Source organism: Giraffa tippelskirchi, chromosome 2 (genome assembly GCF_054371585.1).
Source record: "Giraffa tippelskirchi isolate mGirTip1 chromosome 2, T2T-mGirTip1v1.2.pri, whole genome shotgun sequence".
NCBI classification, from domain to species: Eukaryota; Metazoa; Chordata; class Mammalia; order Artiodactyla; family Giraffidae; genus Giraffa; species Giraffa tippelskirchi.
Window position 1 is genome coordinate 38,755,662 of NC_137276.1, and position 18,644 is coordinate 38,774,305.

General features: G+C 39.4%; 2 protein-coding genes across 7 annotated transcripts in view; one reads left to right on the forward strand and one right to left on the reverse strand.

Annotated features, from left to right (window-relative positions):
• Positions 1-14,899, reverse strand: part of LOC145531951 (antiviral innate immune response effector IFIT1-like) — a 19,087-nt gene extending 4,188 nt beyond the window's left edge. Inside the window, exon 1 of the mRNA XM_081555962.1 lies at positions 14,791-14,899. Within this exon, the coding sequence (XP_081412088.1) occupies positions 14,791-14,795 (5 nt within the window). The 5' untranslated portion in view covers positions 14,796-14,899. The remainder of the gene's footprint in view (positions 1-14,790) is intronic.
• Positions 1-18,644, forward strand: part of LOC145531952 (uncharacterized) — a 115,782-nt gene that overhangs the window by 13,669 nt on the left and 83,469 nt on the right. The gene's annotated exons all lie outside the window — the stretch shown is intronic.

Sequence of the window (18,644 nt, forward strand, 5' to 3'; positions counted from 1 at the left end):
TCAATCCCTTGATTGAGAAGATCCCCTGGAGAAGGGAATGGCAATTCACTCCAGTATTCTTGCCTGGAAAAGTCCTTGAACAGTGAAGCCTGGTAGGCTACAGTCCCTGGGGTCGCAAAGAATCAGAAACAACTGGGTAATAACATACATACAGAGTAATGTATGAATGATCTAGTTCTTTGTATTCTTACCAGAATTTGATATTTCCACTTTTTTTTTAATGTTATTAGCTCTTTTAATAGACATAGAGGTAGCTCTTTGTGGTCTTAATTTGCATTTCTCTAATGAATAGTGATGTTGAACATCTTTTAGTGTGTTTATTTGCCATCCATATATCCTCTTTGGTGAAATATCTCTTCATATCCTTTTCCTGTTTTCTAATGAGATTGTTTTTTATTGTTGGGTTGCAAGAATTCTTTATAAATTCTAGATATGAATCATTGGTGAGGCATGTGGTTTTCAAGTATTTTCTCGCAACGTGTGACTTGTCTTTTTTTCCTTTAATAAGGTCTCTTGAAGAGCAAAAGTTTTTACTTTAAAAAAAAATTTTTTTTGGTCCTGCCAAATGGCATGTGGGCTCTTGGTTTCCTGACCAGGGATCAAACCCGCACCTCCTTTGTTGGAAGCACAGAATCTTTTTTTTCCTTTTTTTTTTAAAAAAAAATTATTTATTTTTAATTGGATGATAATTGCTTTACAATATTGTGTTGGTTTCTGCCATACATCAACATGAATCAGCCATGGGTATACATATGTTCCCTCCCTCTTGAGCCTCCCTCCCACCTCCCACCCCACCCCTCTAGATTTGTTATAGAATACCAGATTTGAGTTCCTTGCATCATATAGCAAATTCCCAATGGCTATCTATTTTTTTTTCATTCTTTTTTTTTTTTTGAGACTTCCCTGATGGTCTAGTGGCTAAGACTCTGAGCTCCCAATGCAGGGAGCCTGGGTTTGAAAACTGGTCAGGGAACTAGATCCCACATGTGGTTTGCATTCCACAACTAAAGATCTCTCATGATACAACCGAGACCTGGTGCAGCCAAATAAATAAATTAATTAAAAATCATTTTTAATTAAAGGAAAATTGCTTTACAATATTGTATTGGTTTCTGCTATATGTTAACATGAATCAGCCATAGGTATATATATATGTCCCCTCCCTCCTGAATCTTGCATCTCCCACCGCATCCCACCCCTAGGGGATGAGCTCCCTAGTCATACAGCAACCCACTCTCTGTTTTACATATGGTAATGTATATGTTTCAATGCTACTCTCCCAATTGGAAGTCCAGAGTCTTAACCACTGGACCACCAGGGAAGTCCCCAAAGTTTCTACTTTTGATGAGGTATAATTTATTGATTTTTTTTCTCTTAATGGATCATGTGTTTGGTATCATGTCTAGGAACTCTTCACCAGGCCCTAAGTCCTGAAGGTTTTCTCCTGTGTTTTCTTCTGCAAGTTCTATCATTTTACATTTAAATCTGTGATTCATTTTGAGTTGCTTTTGCATAATGTATGGAGATGAGATCAGTGGCTCATTTTTCAGCCTGTGGATACCCAGTTGTTCCAGCACCATTTGTTGAAGCCTATTCATCCTCCACTGAATTGCATTTGCAACTTTGTCAAAAATCAGTTGGCAGTGCTTGTGTGGGATTATTTCTGGGTTCCTTATTCCGTTTCACCAATCTCTGTGTTGATTCTTCCACCAATACCATGCCATCTTGTTTACTGTATATAAACAGTCTGAAAATTGGGTAGGGTGATTCCTCTCTATTCTTCTTTGTTTCAAAATTGTTTTTCTAGTTCCTTTGCATTTCCATATAAATTTTTGATTAGCATTTCCTGTGTCTATAAAAGTCTTGCTGGAGTTTGATAGGAATGTTTTTGTCAATTGTGGAAAAGAGACATTTTTACTATGTTGAATCTCCTAATCCATGAACGTGCTGTATCTATTTATGTATTCTTTGATTTCTTTCATTAGCATTTATAGTTTTAGGCGTTCAAGTCCTATGCATATTATGTTAGATTTACACTTAAGTACACGTATGTGTGAGGTGAGTTGGGGAGAGTGGCCTTAGTACCTCTTTATGGTGGTGAAAATCCCAAACTCCACTAGCCCTCTCTGTTGCCATCTCAGTGGGGAGAGGGAAGGCACCTCATTACCACCAGATGGGGACTGATATCCACATTGCTTTTATGGTCTTCACTCCCCCACTGCAAAGAGAGGGACCCTTGTTACCACCCAAGTTGGGGATGAAAGTCTTTGCATTCCACTTGGCCTTCTCTGGCATCATCCATCAGGGGAGGGATTGGAAGAGTCCAGATGCCTAGCTCATAGCCTGGTGAGAATAGAAGTCTTGGCTACCCACTCAGCCTTTACTAGCAGAGTTTGGAATGGGGCTTTAGTTTTTGTTTGACTTTTCCTGTGGTATTTGGCTGGAGTAGTGGTTGTTTATAAATTTTTTTTTTTTGCTAGGCTGTCTCCTTTTTGGGTCCTTTGGCTAGAGAGAGCAGGTTTTTCGTGGGACTTTTCTATTTATGCCTACTGGCATTTCTAGGTTTCTGGCTTCTCCAGCACTCACTCTGGGATATATGCAGTAAAGCAAAATACCCATATACAAAAGATTGAAGTTGGACCCGTTCCTTATACTGTATACAAAAAACGAATTCAAAATGTGTCAAAGATCTAAATGTAACACTTTCTAAAACTGTAAAACTTTAGAAACTAAACAGGGAGAAAGCTCCATGACATTGGATTTAGCAACAGTTTCTTGGATATGCTAAAAACAAAGGTAACAAAAGTAAAAATAAACAAGTTGAGCTTTAGCAAAACTAAGAAGTTTTGTGCATCAAAGGGCACTATCAATAGAATGAAAAGACATCCCACAGAATGGGAGAAAATGTTTGCAAATCATGTACCTGATAAGGGATTAATATTTAGACTAATAAGCAGCTCCTACAACTCAACAACAGAAAAACAAATAACAGATTAAAAGAATGGGCAAAGGACTTGAATAGACATTTCCCTAAAGAAAATATACAGATGGCCAGTAAGTGCATGAGAAGATGTTCAATGTCACCAATCATTAATGAAATGCAAATCAAAACCATAATAAAATACCTCTACACATCCATTACGATGGCTATTTATCAAAAACACAGAAAATACCAAATGTTGTCAAGGATGTCGAGAAATTAGAACCTATGTGCATTGCCAGGGAGAATGTAAAATGGGGCAGCTGCTGTGGAAAATGATGATTCCTCAAAAAATTAAATATAGAATTACCATATAATTCAGCAATTCCACTCTGGTAGATACCCAAAATAAATGAAAGCAAAGACTTGAACAGATATTTGTATACTTATATTCATTGCAGCATTATTCACAGTAGTCAAAAGGTGGGAGAAACCCAAGTGTCCTCCAGTGGATGAATGGATAAACAAAATGTAGTCAGTACATACAGTGGAATATTACTCAATTTTAAAACGGAAGTACATTCTGACACATGCTTCAGTATGGATGAACCTTGAAGGCTTTATGTTAAGTTAATTAGTGAAGTGAAGTCACTCAGTCGTGTCCGACTATTTGCGACCCCATGGACTGTAGCCTACCAGGCTCCGTCGTCTATGGAATTTTCCAGGCAAGAATACTGGAATGGGCTGCCATTTCCTTCTCCAAGGGATCGTCCCAACCCAGGGATTGAACCTGGGTCTCCTGCATTGCAGACAGACGCTTTACCATCTGAGCCACCAGGGAAGCCCTAAGTCAGTCACACAAAGCCTTGTGTTGTATGCTTTCATATATATGAAATATCCACAATAGACAAATCTAAAGAGACAGAAAGCAGATTAATGGTTACCAGGTCCTGGAGTGAAGGATGAGAGGTGAGTGACTGCTCAGAGTGACGAAATTTTCTTAAACTAGATAGTGGTGAGGATTGTACTACATTGTGGTACTAAATACTACAAAATTGTATACTTAAAATAATTAAAGCTATAGTTTTTCCAGTAGTCATGTATGAATGTGACAGTTGGACTATAAAGAAAGCTGAGCACTGAAGAATTGATGCTTTTGAACTGTGGTGTTGGAGAAGACTCTTGAGAGTTCCTTGGACTGCAAGAAGATCAAACCAGTCAATTGTAAAAGAAATCAGTCCTGAGTATTCATTGGAAGGACTGATGCTGCAGCTGAAACTCCAATACTTTGGCCACCTGATGCGGAGAACTGACTCATTGGAAAAGACTCTGATGCTGGGAAAGATTGAAGGCAGGAGGAGAAGGGGATAACAGAGGATGTGATGGTTGGATGGCATCACCGACTTGATGGCCATGAGTTTGAGCAAGCTCCAGGAGTTGGTGATGGACAGGGAAGCCTGGCATGCTGCTTAGGGTCGCAAAGAGTTGGACACGACTGAGCAGACTGAACTGAACTGAACTGAAAATAGTTAAAATGGTAAATTTTATCATACATGTATTTTATCACTATAAAAATTCATGTTACTAGCCTGAGTAGAAATTCTGCAAATTATTTATGTATATATGCATGCATGCATGCTAAGTCACTTCAGTTGTGTCTGACTCTTTGCAACCCCATGGACTATAGCCCACCAGGCTCCTCTGTCCATGGGATTCTCTAGGCAAAAATACTGGAGTGGGTTGCCATACCCTCCTCTAGGGGAATCTTCCTTTAAAATATAAAAGCTAATTACTATGCCATCTAAAATGATCTCATGAACCTCCGTTGGTACCTTTTAAGAAACATCAGTCTAAAGATTAAATAAGGAGATTGGCTAAGATGGCAGAGGAATAGGACGGGGAGACCACTCTCACCCCCACAAATTCATCGAAAGAACATCTGAACGCCAAGCAAACTTCACAAAACAACTTCTGAACGCTGGCAGAGGACATCAGGCATCCAGAAAACCAGCCCATTGCCTTCGAAAGTAGGTAGGACAAAATGTAAAAGATAAAAAGAGAGACAAAAGAGTTAGGGACGGAGATTCGTCCCAGGGAGGGAGTCGTAAAAGAGAAGTTTCCAAACACCAGGAAACCCTCTCACCGGTGGCTTTGGGGGAAGTTTTCAAATCTCGGAGGGCAACATAACCAGGAGGAAAAATAAATAAATAAAACCCACAGATTACGTGCCTAAAGGCAACTCCCAGCAGAGAAGTACCCCAGACGCTCACATCCACCACCAGCAAGTTGGTGCTGAACGGAGAGGAGCGGGCGGCGTTGCTTAGGGTAAGGACCGGGCCCGAATGCCCTGAGGGCAATCTGAAGGAGCTAACGTGAGATAGTAACCTAAACTGTGGGATAGCCAGAGAGAGAGAGAACTATCCCGCGAAAAGCCGAAATTTAAGGCACTGCCGGCCTGCTCAAAGAACAAAGGACTGAGCAACACCAGAGAAGAGCTAGCCGGCTGCGGGCTGCCCCATCCCCTGCTGGACACAGCGGGCAGGCGGGACCAGCCATAGCCGAAAAGGGGCAAACTCAGCCCCAGATAGCAAAGACTTCTTGAGATTCCAAATGGTTGACATCCGCTGGGAGGGTTGCAGCCAGAGACCAGCTCCCCAGAACTGACACAAGGCACACCGGAGCTGGGCGCACCCAGAAACTGAGGCTGGGACCAGGGAGGTGAAAAGTCGCACCACCCCAAGAGTGTGCCCGCCAAACACCTGGCTGCCTGAGCTGCTCTGACTGGGGATCGGCACAAACCGCGGGCCCAACCGAGTCTGTGCCTTTGTGGAGTACCCGAGAACCTGAACCTGAGCGGCTTAGACCTGGGAAATGCACGCATCTCAGGGCCCACTCCCCGGCAGAATAACCTGAAGCCTGAGCAGGGTACACACGCCGTGAGCGGGGGCAAGCCGAGTGTGGCCAAGACATTGCAAATTCTCCACACACACACACCAGTGATATTAGTTTGCAGTGCTCCTCCCTCCCCACAGCACAACTGAACAAGTGAACCTAAAGAGACCACCTCCGCCCCCTTGTGTCAGAGTGGAAATTAGACACTGAAGAGACCTGCAAACAGAAGCCAAATAAACAGAGGCAACCGCTTTGGAAGTGACAGGTGCAACAGATTAAAATCCCTGTAGTTAACACCGACTACATTGAAAGGGACCTATAGATCTTGAAAAGTATAAGCAGGAACAAGGAACTATCTGAAACTGAACTGACCCCACACTGCCCACAACAGCTCCAGAGAATGTCCTGGATATATTTTTACTATTATCGTTTTTTAGAGGGATGGGATGGGGAGGGAGGTGGGAGGGGGGTTCAGGATGGGGAACACGTGTAAACCCATGGCTGATTCATGTCAATGTATGGCAAAAACCACTACAATATTGTAAAGTAATTAGCCCCCAACTAAAATAAATAAATTTATTAAATAAATAAATAAATAAAAAATAAAGATGCTGTTCAACCAAAAAAAAAAATTTATTTTGTCTGTAAGTCCTGTAGTACACCTTTAATTTTCATTTTTATAACCCACTATTACCTTGCAAAAAAAAAAGACCCTATTTTTAAAGCAAACTGCATACATATATCTTATGCTTTTTGTGATTTTGTTTTTTTTTTTAATATTGTATTTTTTTAGGAGTCTAACCTCTACTCTAGATTTTTAATCTTTGTGTTATAGTATTTGATATCAACTTTGTACATTTAAGAACCCAATCTTTAGTACCCATTTTTACTCAGCATTGTGATTACTGGCTTGATTACTCTCTCCCCCTTTTGACTCTCTTTCTTCTCCCCCAGGGCACCTCTATCTCCCTCCTCCTCCTTCTCTTCTCAACCCAATTCTGTGAATCTCTGTGGGTGTTCTGGGCACCGGAGAACACTTAGGGAACAGAGTACTGCCCAGATCTCTCTCTCTCCTCTTGATTCCCCCCTTTCTCCTCATGCTCACCTTTATCTCCTTCCTCCCTCCTCTCTATGTAACTCCGTGAACCTCTCTGAGGGTTCCAGACTGGGGAGAGCACATAGGGAAGTGTTTACTGCCTAGATTGCTCTCTCCACGTTTGAGTCCCCCCTTCTCCTCCTGGTCACCTCTATCTTCCTCCTCCCTCTTCTCTCCATGTAACTCGGTGAACCTCTCTGGGTACCCCTCACTGTGGAGAATCTTTTCACCATTAACCTAGAAGTTTTATTATCAGTGCTGTATGGATGGAGAAGTCTTGAGGCTACTGCAAGAGTAAGTATGAAAACCAGAGGCAGGAGGCTTAAGCCCAAAACCTGAGAACACCAGAGAACTACTAACTCCAGGGAACATTAATTAATAAGAGATCATCCAAAAGTCTCCATACCTACACTGAAACCAAGCTCCACCCAAGAGCCAATAAGTTCGAGAGCAAGACATACCATGCAAATTCTCCAGCAATGCAGGAACATAGCCCTGAGCGTCAATATACAGGCTGCCCAAAGTGACACCAAACCCATAGACATCTCAAAACTCACTACTGGACACTCCATTGCACTCCAGAGAGAAGAAATCCAGCTCCACCCACCAGAACACCAACGCAAGCTTCCCTAACCAGGAAACCTTGACAAGCCAATCGTCCAACCCCACCCACAGGGAGGAACCGCCACAATAAAGAGGAACTCCAAAATACCAGAATACAGAAAGGCCACCCCAAACACAGCAATCTAAACAAGATGAAAAGGCAGAGAAATACTCAGCAAGTAAAGGAAAATGATAAATGCCCACCAAACCAAACCAAAGAGGAGGAGATAGGGAATCTACCTTAAAAAGAATTTAGAATAATGATAATAAAAATGATCCAAAATCTTGAAAACAAAATGGAGTTGCAGATAAATAGCCTGGAGACAAGAATTGAGAAGATGCAAGAAATGTTTAATAAGGACCTAGAAGAAATAAAAAAGAGTCAATATATAATGAATAATGCAATAAATGAGATCAAAAACACTCTGGAGGGAACCAACAGTAGGAAAAAAGAAAAAAGAATCAAAAGAAATGACGAAAACCTCAGGGACCTCTGGGACAATATGAAACACCCCAACATTCAAATCATAGGAGTCCCAGAAGAAGACAAAAGGACAGGCCATGAAAAAATACTCGAGGAGATAATAGTTGAAAATTTCCCTAAAATGGGGAAGGAAATGGTCATACAAGTGCAAGAAACCCAGAGAGTCTCAAACAGGATAAACCCAAGGCAAAACACCCCAAGACACATATTAATCAAATTAACAAAATCAAACACAAAGAACAAATATTAAAAGCAGCAAGGGGAAAACAACATAACACACAAGGGGATCCCCATAAGGATAACAGCTGATCTTTCAATAGAAACTCTTCAGGCCAGAAGGGAATGGCAGGACATACTTAAAGTAATGAAAGAGAATAACCTACAACCCAGATTACTATACCTAGCAAGGATCTCATTCAGATATGAAGGAGAATTCAAAAGCTTTACAGACAAGCAAAAGCTGAGAGAATTCAGCACCACCAAACCAGCTCTTCAACGAATGCTAAAGATCTTCTCTAGACAGGAAACACAGAAAGGGTGTATAAACACGAACCCAAAACAACAAAGTAAATGGCAATGGGACCATACTTATCAATAATTACCTTAAATGTAAATGCGTTGAATGCCCCAACCAAAAGACAAAGACTGGCTGAATGGATACAAAAACAAGACCCCTATATATGCTGTCTACAAGAGACCCACCTCAAAACAAGGGACACATACAGACTGAAAGTGAAGGACTAGAAAAAAATATTTCATGCAAACGGAGACCAAAAGCAAGCAGGAGTCGCAATATTCATTTCAGATAAAATAGACTTTAAAATAAAGACTGTGAAAAGAGACAAAGAAGGACACTTCATAATGATCAAAGGATCAACCCAAGAAGAAGATGTAACAATTATAAATATATATGCATCCAACATAGGAGCACCACAATATGTAAGGCAAATGCTAGCAAGTATGAAAGGGGAAATAAACAATAACACAATAATAGTGGGAGACTTTAATACCCCACTCACACCTATGGATCGATCAACTAAACACAAAATTAACAAGGAAACACAAACTTTACATAATACAATAGATCAGCTAGACCTAATTGATATCTACAGGACATTTCACCCCAAAACAATCAATTTCACCTTTTTCTCAAGTGCACACGGAAGCTTCTCCAGGATAGATCACATCCTGGGCCATAAATCTAGCCTTGGTAAATTCAAAAAAATTGAAATTATTCCACTCATCTTCTCTGACCACAATGCAGTAAGATTAGATCTCAATTACAGGAAAAAAACTATTAAAAATTCCAACATATGGAGGCTAAACAACACGCTTCTGAATAACCAACAAATCACAGAAGAAATCAAAAAAGAAATCAAAATATGCATAGAAACGAACGAAAATGAAAACACAACAACCCAAAACCTATGGGACACTGTAAAAGCAGTGCTAAGGGGAAGGTTCATAGCAATACAGGCTTACCTCAAGAAACAAGAAAAAAGTCAAATAAATAACCTAACTCTACACCTAAGGCAAGTAGAGAAGGAAGAAATGAAGAACCCCAGGGTTAGTAGAAGGAAAGAAATCTTAAAAATTAGGGCAGAAATAAATGCAAAAGAAACAAAAGAGACCATAGCAAAAATCAACAAAGCTAAAAGCTGGTTTTTTGAGAAGATAAACAAAATTGACAGACCATTAGCCAGACTCATCAAGAAACAAAAGGAGAAGAATCAAATCAACAAAATTAGAAATGAAAATGGAGAGATCACAATAGACTACACAGAAATACAAAGGATCATAAGAGACTACTTCAGTTCAGTTCAGTCTCTCAGTCGTGTCCGACTCTTTGCGACCCCATGAATTCCAGCACGCCAGGCTTCCCTGTCCATCACCAACTCCCGGAGTTTACCCAGACCCATGTCCATTGAGTCAGTGATGCCAAGAGACTACTACCAACAGCTATATGCCAATAAAATGGACAACTTGGAAGAAATGGACAAATTCTTAGAAAAGTATAACTTTCCAAAACTGAACCAGGAATAAATAGAAGATCTTAACAGACCCATCACAAGCACAGAAATCGAAACTATAATCAGAAATCTTCCAGTAAACAAAAGCCCAGGACCAGATGGCTTCACAGCTGAATTCTACCAAAAATTTAGAGAAGAGCTAACACCTATCTTAATCAAACTCTTCCAGAAAATTGCAGAAGAAGGTAAACTTCCAAACGCATTCTATGAGGCCACCATTGCCCTAATTCCAAAACCAGACAAAGATGCCACACACAAAAAAAACTACAGGCCAATATCACTGATGAACATAGATGCAAAAATCCTTAATAAAATTCTAGCAAACAGAATCCAACAACATATTAAAAAGATCATACATCATGACCAAGTGGGCTTTATCCCAGGAATGCAAGGATTCTTTAATATCCGCAAATCAATCAATGTAATACACCACATTAACAAATTGAAAGATAAAAACCATATGATTATCTCAATAGATGCAGAAAAAGCCTTTGACAAAATTCAACATCCACTTATGATAAAAACCCTCCAGAAATCAGGAATAGAAGGAACATACCTCAACATAGTAAAAGCTATATATGACAAACCCACAGCAAACATTATCCTCAATGGTGAAAAATTGAAAGCATTTCCCTTAATGTCAGGAACAAGGCACTCTCTCACCACTACTATTCAACATAGTTTTGGAAGTTTTGGCCACAGCAATCAGAGCAGAAAAAGAAACAAAAGGAATCCAGATAGGAAAAGAAGAAGTAAAACTCTCACTGTTTGCAGATGACATGATCCTCTACATAGAAAACCCTAAAGATTCTACCAGAAAGTTACTAGAGCTAATCAGTGAATATAGTGAATTTGCAGGATATAAAATTAACACACACAAATCCCTTGCGTTCCTATACACTAACAATGAGAAAACAGAAAGAGAGATTAAGGAAACAATTCCATTCACCACTGCAATGAAAAGAATAAAGTAATTAGGAATATATCTACCTAAAGAAACAAAAGACTTATATATAGAAAACTATAAAACACTGATGAAAGAAATCAAAGAGGACACAAACAGATGGAGAAATATACCATGTTCATGGATTGGAAGAATTAATATAGTGAAAATGAGTATACTACCCAAAGCAATCTATAGATTCAATGCAATCCCTATGAAGCTACCAATGGTATTTTTCACAGAACTAGAACAAATAATTTCACAATTTGTATGGAAATATAAAAAACCTCGAATAGCCAGAGCAATCTTGAGATAGAAGAATGGAACTGGAGGAATCAACCTGCCTGACTTCAGGCTCTACTACAAAGCCACAGTCATCAAAACAGTATGGTACTGGCACAAAGACAGAAATATAGATCAATGGAACAAAATAGGAAGCCCAGACATAAATCCATGCACCTATGGACACCTTATCTTCGACAAAGGAGGCAAGAATATACTATGGAGAAAAGACAATCTCTTTAACAAGTGGTGCTGGGAAAACTAGTCAACCACTTGTAAAAGAATGAAACTAGAACACTTTCTAACACCATACACAAAAATAAACTCAAAATGGATTAAAGATCTAAACGTAAGACCAGAAACTACAAAACTCCTAGAGGAAAACATAGGCAAAACACTCTCTGACATAAATCACAGCAGGATCCTCTATGACCCACCTCCCAGAATATTGGAAATAAAAGCAAAAATAAACAAATGGGACCTAATTAAACTTGAAAGCTTTTGCACAACAAAGGAAACTATAAGCGAGGTGAAAAGACAGCCTTCAGAATGGGAGAAAATAATAACAAACGAAGCAACGGACAAAGAATTAATCTCAAAAATATACAAACAACTCCTACAGCTCAATTCCAGAAAAATAAACGGCCCAATCAAAAAATGGGCCAAAGAACTAAACAGACATTTCTCCAAAGAATACATACAGATAGCTAACAAACACATTAAAAGATGCTCAACATCACTCATTATTAGAGAAATGCAAATCAAAACCACAATGAGGTACCATTTCACGCCAGTCAGAATGGCTGCTATCCAAAAGTCTGCAAGCAATAAATGCTGGAGAGGGTGTGGAGAAAAGGGAACCCTCTTACACTGTTGGTGGGAATGCAAACTAGTACAGCCACTATGGAGAACAGTGTGGAGATTCCTTAAAAAACTGGGAATAGAACTGCCATATGACCCAGCAATCCCACTGCTGGGCATAGACACCAAGGAAACCAGAATTGAAAGAGACACGTGTTCATCGCAGCACTGTTTATAATAGCCAGGACATGGAAGCAGCCTAGATGCCCATCAGCAGACGAATGGATAAGGAAGCAGTGGTACATATACACAATGGAATATTACTCAGCCAATAAAAAGAATACATTTGAATCAGTTCTATTGAGATGGATGAAACTGGAGCCCATTATACAGAGTGAAATAAGCCAGAAAGAAAAATACCAATACAGTATATTAATGCATATATATGGAATTTGAAAGATGGTAACGATAACCCTATATGCGAGACAGCAAAAGAGACACCGATGCATACAGCAGTCTTATGGACTCTGTGGGAGAAGGTGAGGGTGGGACGTTCTAAGAGAATAGCATTGAAACATGTATATTATCATATGAGAAACAGAACACCATTCCAGGTTCGATGCATGAGACAAATGCTCAGGGCTGGGGCAATGGGATGACCCAGAGGGATGGGATGGGGAGGAAGGTGAGAGGGGGGTTCAGGATGGGGAACACATGTAAACCCATGGCTGATTCATGTCAATGAATGGCAAAAACCACTACAATATTGTAAAGTAATTAGCCCCCAACTAAAATAAATAATTAAAAAAAAAAAGATTAAATAAGGTATCATTGAATAGAGACTCGGGTTCATGTCTAGCTCTATCACTTATTATCTGTGTAGTCTTAACATTTCTTAAGTTAAAAATTCATTATTGGCAAAAATAAGTATAATGCGAGTACTTGCCTCATAAGTATCTTTTATAAATGTAATAATGTAAATGTAATAATTTACATAATACTTTGGAAGCTAGGCTAGCACTTGGTAAGCATCCAGGACATGATATCTACTTTTCTATTATTATGATGATGATTTTTGTTACTGTTGTCATTATTTTCTTATCGGTGATAATCCACTCTTATTTGTCTGTGAACCAAAGGAGGGGAGAAGGGTTGACAATAGTTCTGTAATTATGCATTTTCTGAAACTGTTGCCCCTTCAAAGTTTTGTACACTGGAACACTGAGGGCGAATTTGCAGGCCAATATTAATGCTTTTTTGATCTGATAAGATCCAGAGTTCTTTGAATCAAGATTCAGTTTAGATAATACAGTTTACATTAGGCCCTTTAGCTAAGGAAGATGTGGGAGTTCCCAAGTACAGAACTCTAGCCAAGCCCTGTGGACAGGAGGCTGTCAAGGATCTGCAGACCACCTGGCTTCCCCAGAGGACAGTTAACCTGCTAACCTTAGATCCAGTCAGATTGACAAGGCCTGACATAGGAACCTGGCAGCGCAGATAGTGAGACCAGATGCCAGCAGAGAAAGGTCTTGTTCTCTAAGCAGTGAGCATCTCTTCCTCATCCACCACAATATTTCTCTCAAGATAGCTGAGAGACCCCACTGCTGTGGCTCACATAGCTGTGTGCGTTCTACTTTTTTCCTCCTGTCGAGGAGCCAGAAAGCAACGTCTGTATCCAGATTAACTGTCCATTCGCTCCCTAGGTCAGACAGAAGTGAGGTTGGTGGAAAATTGTTTCAGAGACTGGGATTGTTTTCTCCCTTCCTCCCTTCCCATTTCCCTCCCTTTCTTTGGGTTTCAGCATCTTCCTCGGGGAGATGCTAACAAAAAAGAAAAGTGAATTGATAAAACAGTTTATGGGCATGTATGAATGTGCATGTGTGTGAGTGCACACTCACATGCACATTCAGTCCAAAGCAGATGGTCAAATAGAAAAATAAGGAAATGGCATCACTGAGACTAAGTCTGTTGAGAAAATATGGTTAACATTTTTTCCAGAAACTTTTTTTTTCTACAATTAAATTTACATTTTATTAAAATGACATCTATAGAAGCAAAATATCTAAATATGTATTATCTGTTCCACCTATCATGTAAATTGCTCTAATCGTCACAAGTCTAATTCACTTAGCTCATTATTATTACTTAAAATTCAGCTCATCCTGACTAGATTCCTGGCCCAATCTTCTCAAATACCTGTTTTATCACAAATTTCCTTTTATTTAAACAATTGTCAGTTAGTAATAACACGGGATTAAGAGTGGTTAATTAACAACTGAGAAATTATAAGGAAAATGTCATTATTGGGTTAGAAAATACAGCATTCAGCAGAGCAAATTTCAAGAGTAGAGATACAGACACTTATGTTTCTGAACAGGCTGAATAGCACAGCCCAACACAATGTGAATCAAAGAAGCAAGAAAAAAAGAAGGAAGGGTCCACAAGAGGCAAAGTATTTTATTCTAGTGTCCCCCAAATTGACTGTGGAAGTAAAAAGTTTCTACATTAAAAAAGTTTATATAAATTATATGAATAGTAATTTTCATAAAAGTCAAAATGAAACGTTCTGCATAGGACAAAAGATATGCCTAAGCAACATACCATATTTGCACAAGGCCACTAAATGTCATGGGTACTGCTAGCAAATGAAAAAGCTTAAGTCTATGGCAGACTGAGCAAAGATTTCAGTTTGGTATTCTAACTTTATACAGAAAGGCAGAGAAGCAGAGAAATCCTTACCTCATGGTTGCTGTGAATTAGGCAGCAGTTCTACAATGTTTTGTCTAGCTGGATGGTCTCCTCTGAGGTCGGTTCTGTCTGTCTTATGGCTTTTCAGATAAATTTATGCACCAGGGTGAGGCTATATAAGGGAGATGAACAGCAGCTAATGATATAACTTGTGAGTGTTTTTACAACAGTAAGTTGGAAACCGAAAGTAGAAAGTGAAATTAAAGTAGGCAGAATTGCAGAAAATGAAACTTAAACAGCTATTGCTTCCTTTGTTCTGTTTTGAAAATGGATTGCAAAAAGCCTGGTGGAAAGCTGTTTTTTTGACGTGCTGACTCCTCTCTTCGGGGAATTAGCAAGTTCTGGGAGCAAGCTCCTGCAGATGGTGAAAGACAGGGAAGCCTGGGGTGCTACAGTCGTTGGGGTCCCAAAGAGTCAGACACCACTGAGCGACTGAATGACAACAAATTCCTCTCTCAGACTTTGTAAGGCCTTTTAGAAATCCAGGAACTAAGAGATGCCAGTAATGTAGAGTTCACGGAACCTATAGCCAGGGAGTCCTATAAAAATAGGCTCTGTGAATTTGCCAAAGTCATGCCCTCAATCTGTGCCTTTGTTTGCTCATCTGGGAAACAGACATTGTTCTTTACACGGTATAAAATTCTGCAAGTCAGTAAACCGGAGCCTTAACTCAAATTTGTTCCTATTCTCTGAGAGGATCAGTCTTACCAATTATTTTGTGCCTTTGCATACCCTTCTTTCTGGAGAATGATCAGTGATAAAAAACAATCCTAAAACTCCTTCTTTATTCATGGGAACCAAGAAAATCTAACTGCTAGAATCTTGAGACTTCAAATAAAACATGTTGGGCCTGAATGAAAATATTTCCTTATTTGTAATGCTCTCTATTGTTGCCATCTAAAGTGTTCGTATTCACTAGACATGATTATCATATCTGTGTAAGAGTATTATCCTCTTGGTGCCCATGGCATCCACGTTTGGCCTACCTCAACCTAACCTGTGTAATCTTATATAGTGCTTGTGGTAAGAGGTTGAGAAGAGTAAGTGCTGATATAATGGAAAAACCCGAATGAATTTCTGGTCAGCCCAGTACTTAGCAACTACTTGGCACATAAAAGCTTCCAAATAAAAGGTGACTATTGGTGATGATGGTAATAATAGTAGTAATAGTCATGGTATTTTCTGTCATCAAATTTAAATAGTGCTTTCTTTAAAGAAAAAAACCTATATTCTTTCTTTTAAATAAGAATCAGAAAAGGAGGAGCTGTAAGAATGTGTTCCTTTTAGAAACACTTAAACACACTGCCAAATCTAAACTGTTCCTGCTTAATCCCTCCTACCCAGCTCATCTGCCATGTCATCCTGAACTAGTTAGAAAGTTCTACACAAATAAAAATTTCTGAATAAATTGTATTCTAATAAATGTTCAGGTGATAAGCAAATGCCAAGATAAATTAATTAGAGAGCGAACCTCTCTTTGGAGGGGAGTGAGGTGTCTTTGGAATTCTTGTGAAAAAAAAACAGTTGGGTTTGTAATGTTCCAATGCACTAGATAGAATGCAGAGAAGCACACAAAACGTTTATCGTGTCATTGCCATGAATTTGGCAGCAGTCCTGGGTCTATGGGCCTCTGGCTTGGACTGATTAGATATTTGGAATCTTGCCCAGTGTCTCTCTGTAATAAACAGACCTTTGAGCAACACAAGACAGAGCAGTAGAGAAGAAACAGCCAAAAAAAGTGTGTGTATGTGTGTGTCCAAAAGTGCACTTACAGCTAGGAAATGAAAACAAGAACTGGAGAAAATGAGACTTACAGAAATGAAATTTCAGCACTAGGTTATAAGTCCATTCCCAGGAGTATAGAATCAGCTGGCTCCCTGAGTGCCTGGCCAGCTGTGATAAACTACTTCATCTCTATGAGCCTCAGTTTCCTCAACTGATGCATAAGTGATTGGGAATAGATTATTGAATTTTGATTGTCATAACACACTGGAATCATCTAGGGAGGCTTCAGAATAATGCTAATCTGGCCCCACCTGGGACCAATTGAATACATCTCTGGGAATGCTCCCTTCCCATCTCAGTATTAAAAGTAAATGCCCAGATGATTTTGATGTACACCTGGGCTAGAACAAGGTCCTGGTGTCTATTGTATGACAGAAATTCTCGGACTGAGTGACGTGGGACTTAGTCCCAGAACCTCCTTCCCTTTCTGTGAGGCCCAGGTTCAGTCTCTTCATTACTCTGTGCCTTGCTTCCCCCCCTGCACAGTGGGCAATGAACTCCTCAGTCTCCTCCTGACTCACAGGTGCCATTCACAGGCATGGAAGAAGAATGGAATTCTGAATGTCTTGACCACTACTAGAGGGAAAGGGGGATGGGAGAGGGCAAAATGGGTAAGGGGGTCAACTCTGTGGTGACAGGTGGAAACTAAGCATTTGGTGGTTAGTGCACTGTAGTGTGTAGTGTGTACAGAAGTTGAAATACAGTGTTGTACATATAAAACATATAATGTGATAAACCAACAAAAGAGTATGTTCCTGGCTTTTGAGATTATTTCTAAATACTTCCACTCACATCCATGGTGAAGAACTCAGAGACATCAGAAGTCTTTTGTTGTGAATGTTTTGATGATTTTCACATACTTCTCATGGGTTTTCAGGGGTCCACTCAGCCGACCTTGACCCACAGTTTGGCTTGTTGCAACACAGTCAAGTACAAACTGAACTTGTACCATTTCATCCTTTACATTTGAGGCTTATTTTGAAATAGATTCATAGGAAGTTGCATGAAGAGTCTTGAGCCACCAGCCCCTGACCCCCGCCCCCCTCAATAGCATCTTGTGTAACTGTAGTACAGTATCAAAACCAGGAAAATGATATTGGTACTGTGTATATATTTTAAAGAGGGAGGTATAGTCATGGGCGATTCTTCTGAAAATTATTTTGGGAAGTCTCAGTAAACTACATAGGTGTCTGTTAGAAGCCTAGCCCAGTATCCTTTGTTAAGAGTTTGAAAGTTAGTCACTCAGTCATGTCTGACTCTTTGTGACCCCATGGACTGTAGCCTGCCAGGCTCCTCTGTCCATGGCATTCTCCAGGCAAGATAGTGGAGCGGGTTGTCATTCCCTTCTCCAGGGGATCTTCCCAGCCCAGGGATCAAACCAAGGTCTCCCACATTACAGGCAGATTCTTTACCATTTGAGCTACCCGGGAAGCCCTGTGTGTATTTTAAAGATAAAATATATTATGATTTCATCTTACAAATTCAAATTTACCAAAATTTTACTTAACCTAGTTGATCCTACATCTCTGTTTCTTTTCTCCTGAATTGAATATCTCTTTTCTAAGTGATACCAGTGTACATATGTTCTATTCCACAATACACTAAGGAGTCTCAGAATAACAAAATTAAAACAGTTCAAAATGATTGCTTATTTGCTGTTCTTTTGTCCACAAGATATATCCTTTTAAAAAGTTGAATTACAATGTGTTAAAAAAATCACTTTGAATACTTCTGTATGTGGTCTTAGCCTTTATCCTATATATATATATATATATATTCATTTTCCTTGTTTTGATTTTCTTTTTAAATACTTCTTTTTTTTACTTTTTTATCCTAACATTTTTTTATGAACATCATTAAACATAGAGTTCAGAGAATTTTCCAACAAATGCTAATGTACTCACCACCTAGATTCTACAGTTAACATTTTGCTATGTTTGCTTTGTCACATATTCAGCCATCAACTTCTAGATCTACTCATCAGTTAGTCTTATTTTGTTGTTTTTGTTGTGTAAGAAGATAATCAGCATGATTAACTGATAAAACATTTCAGCATATGT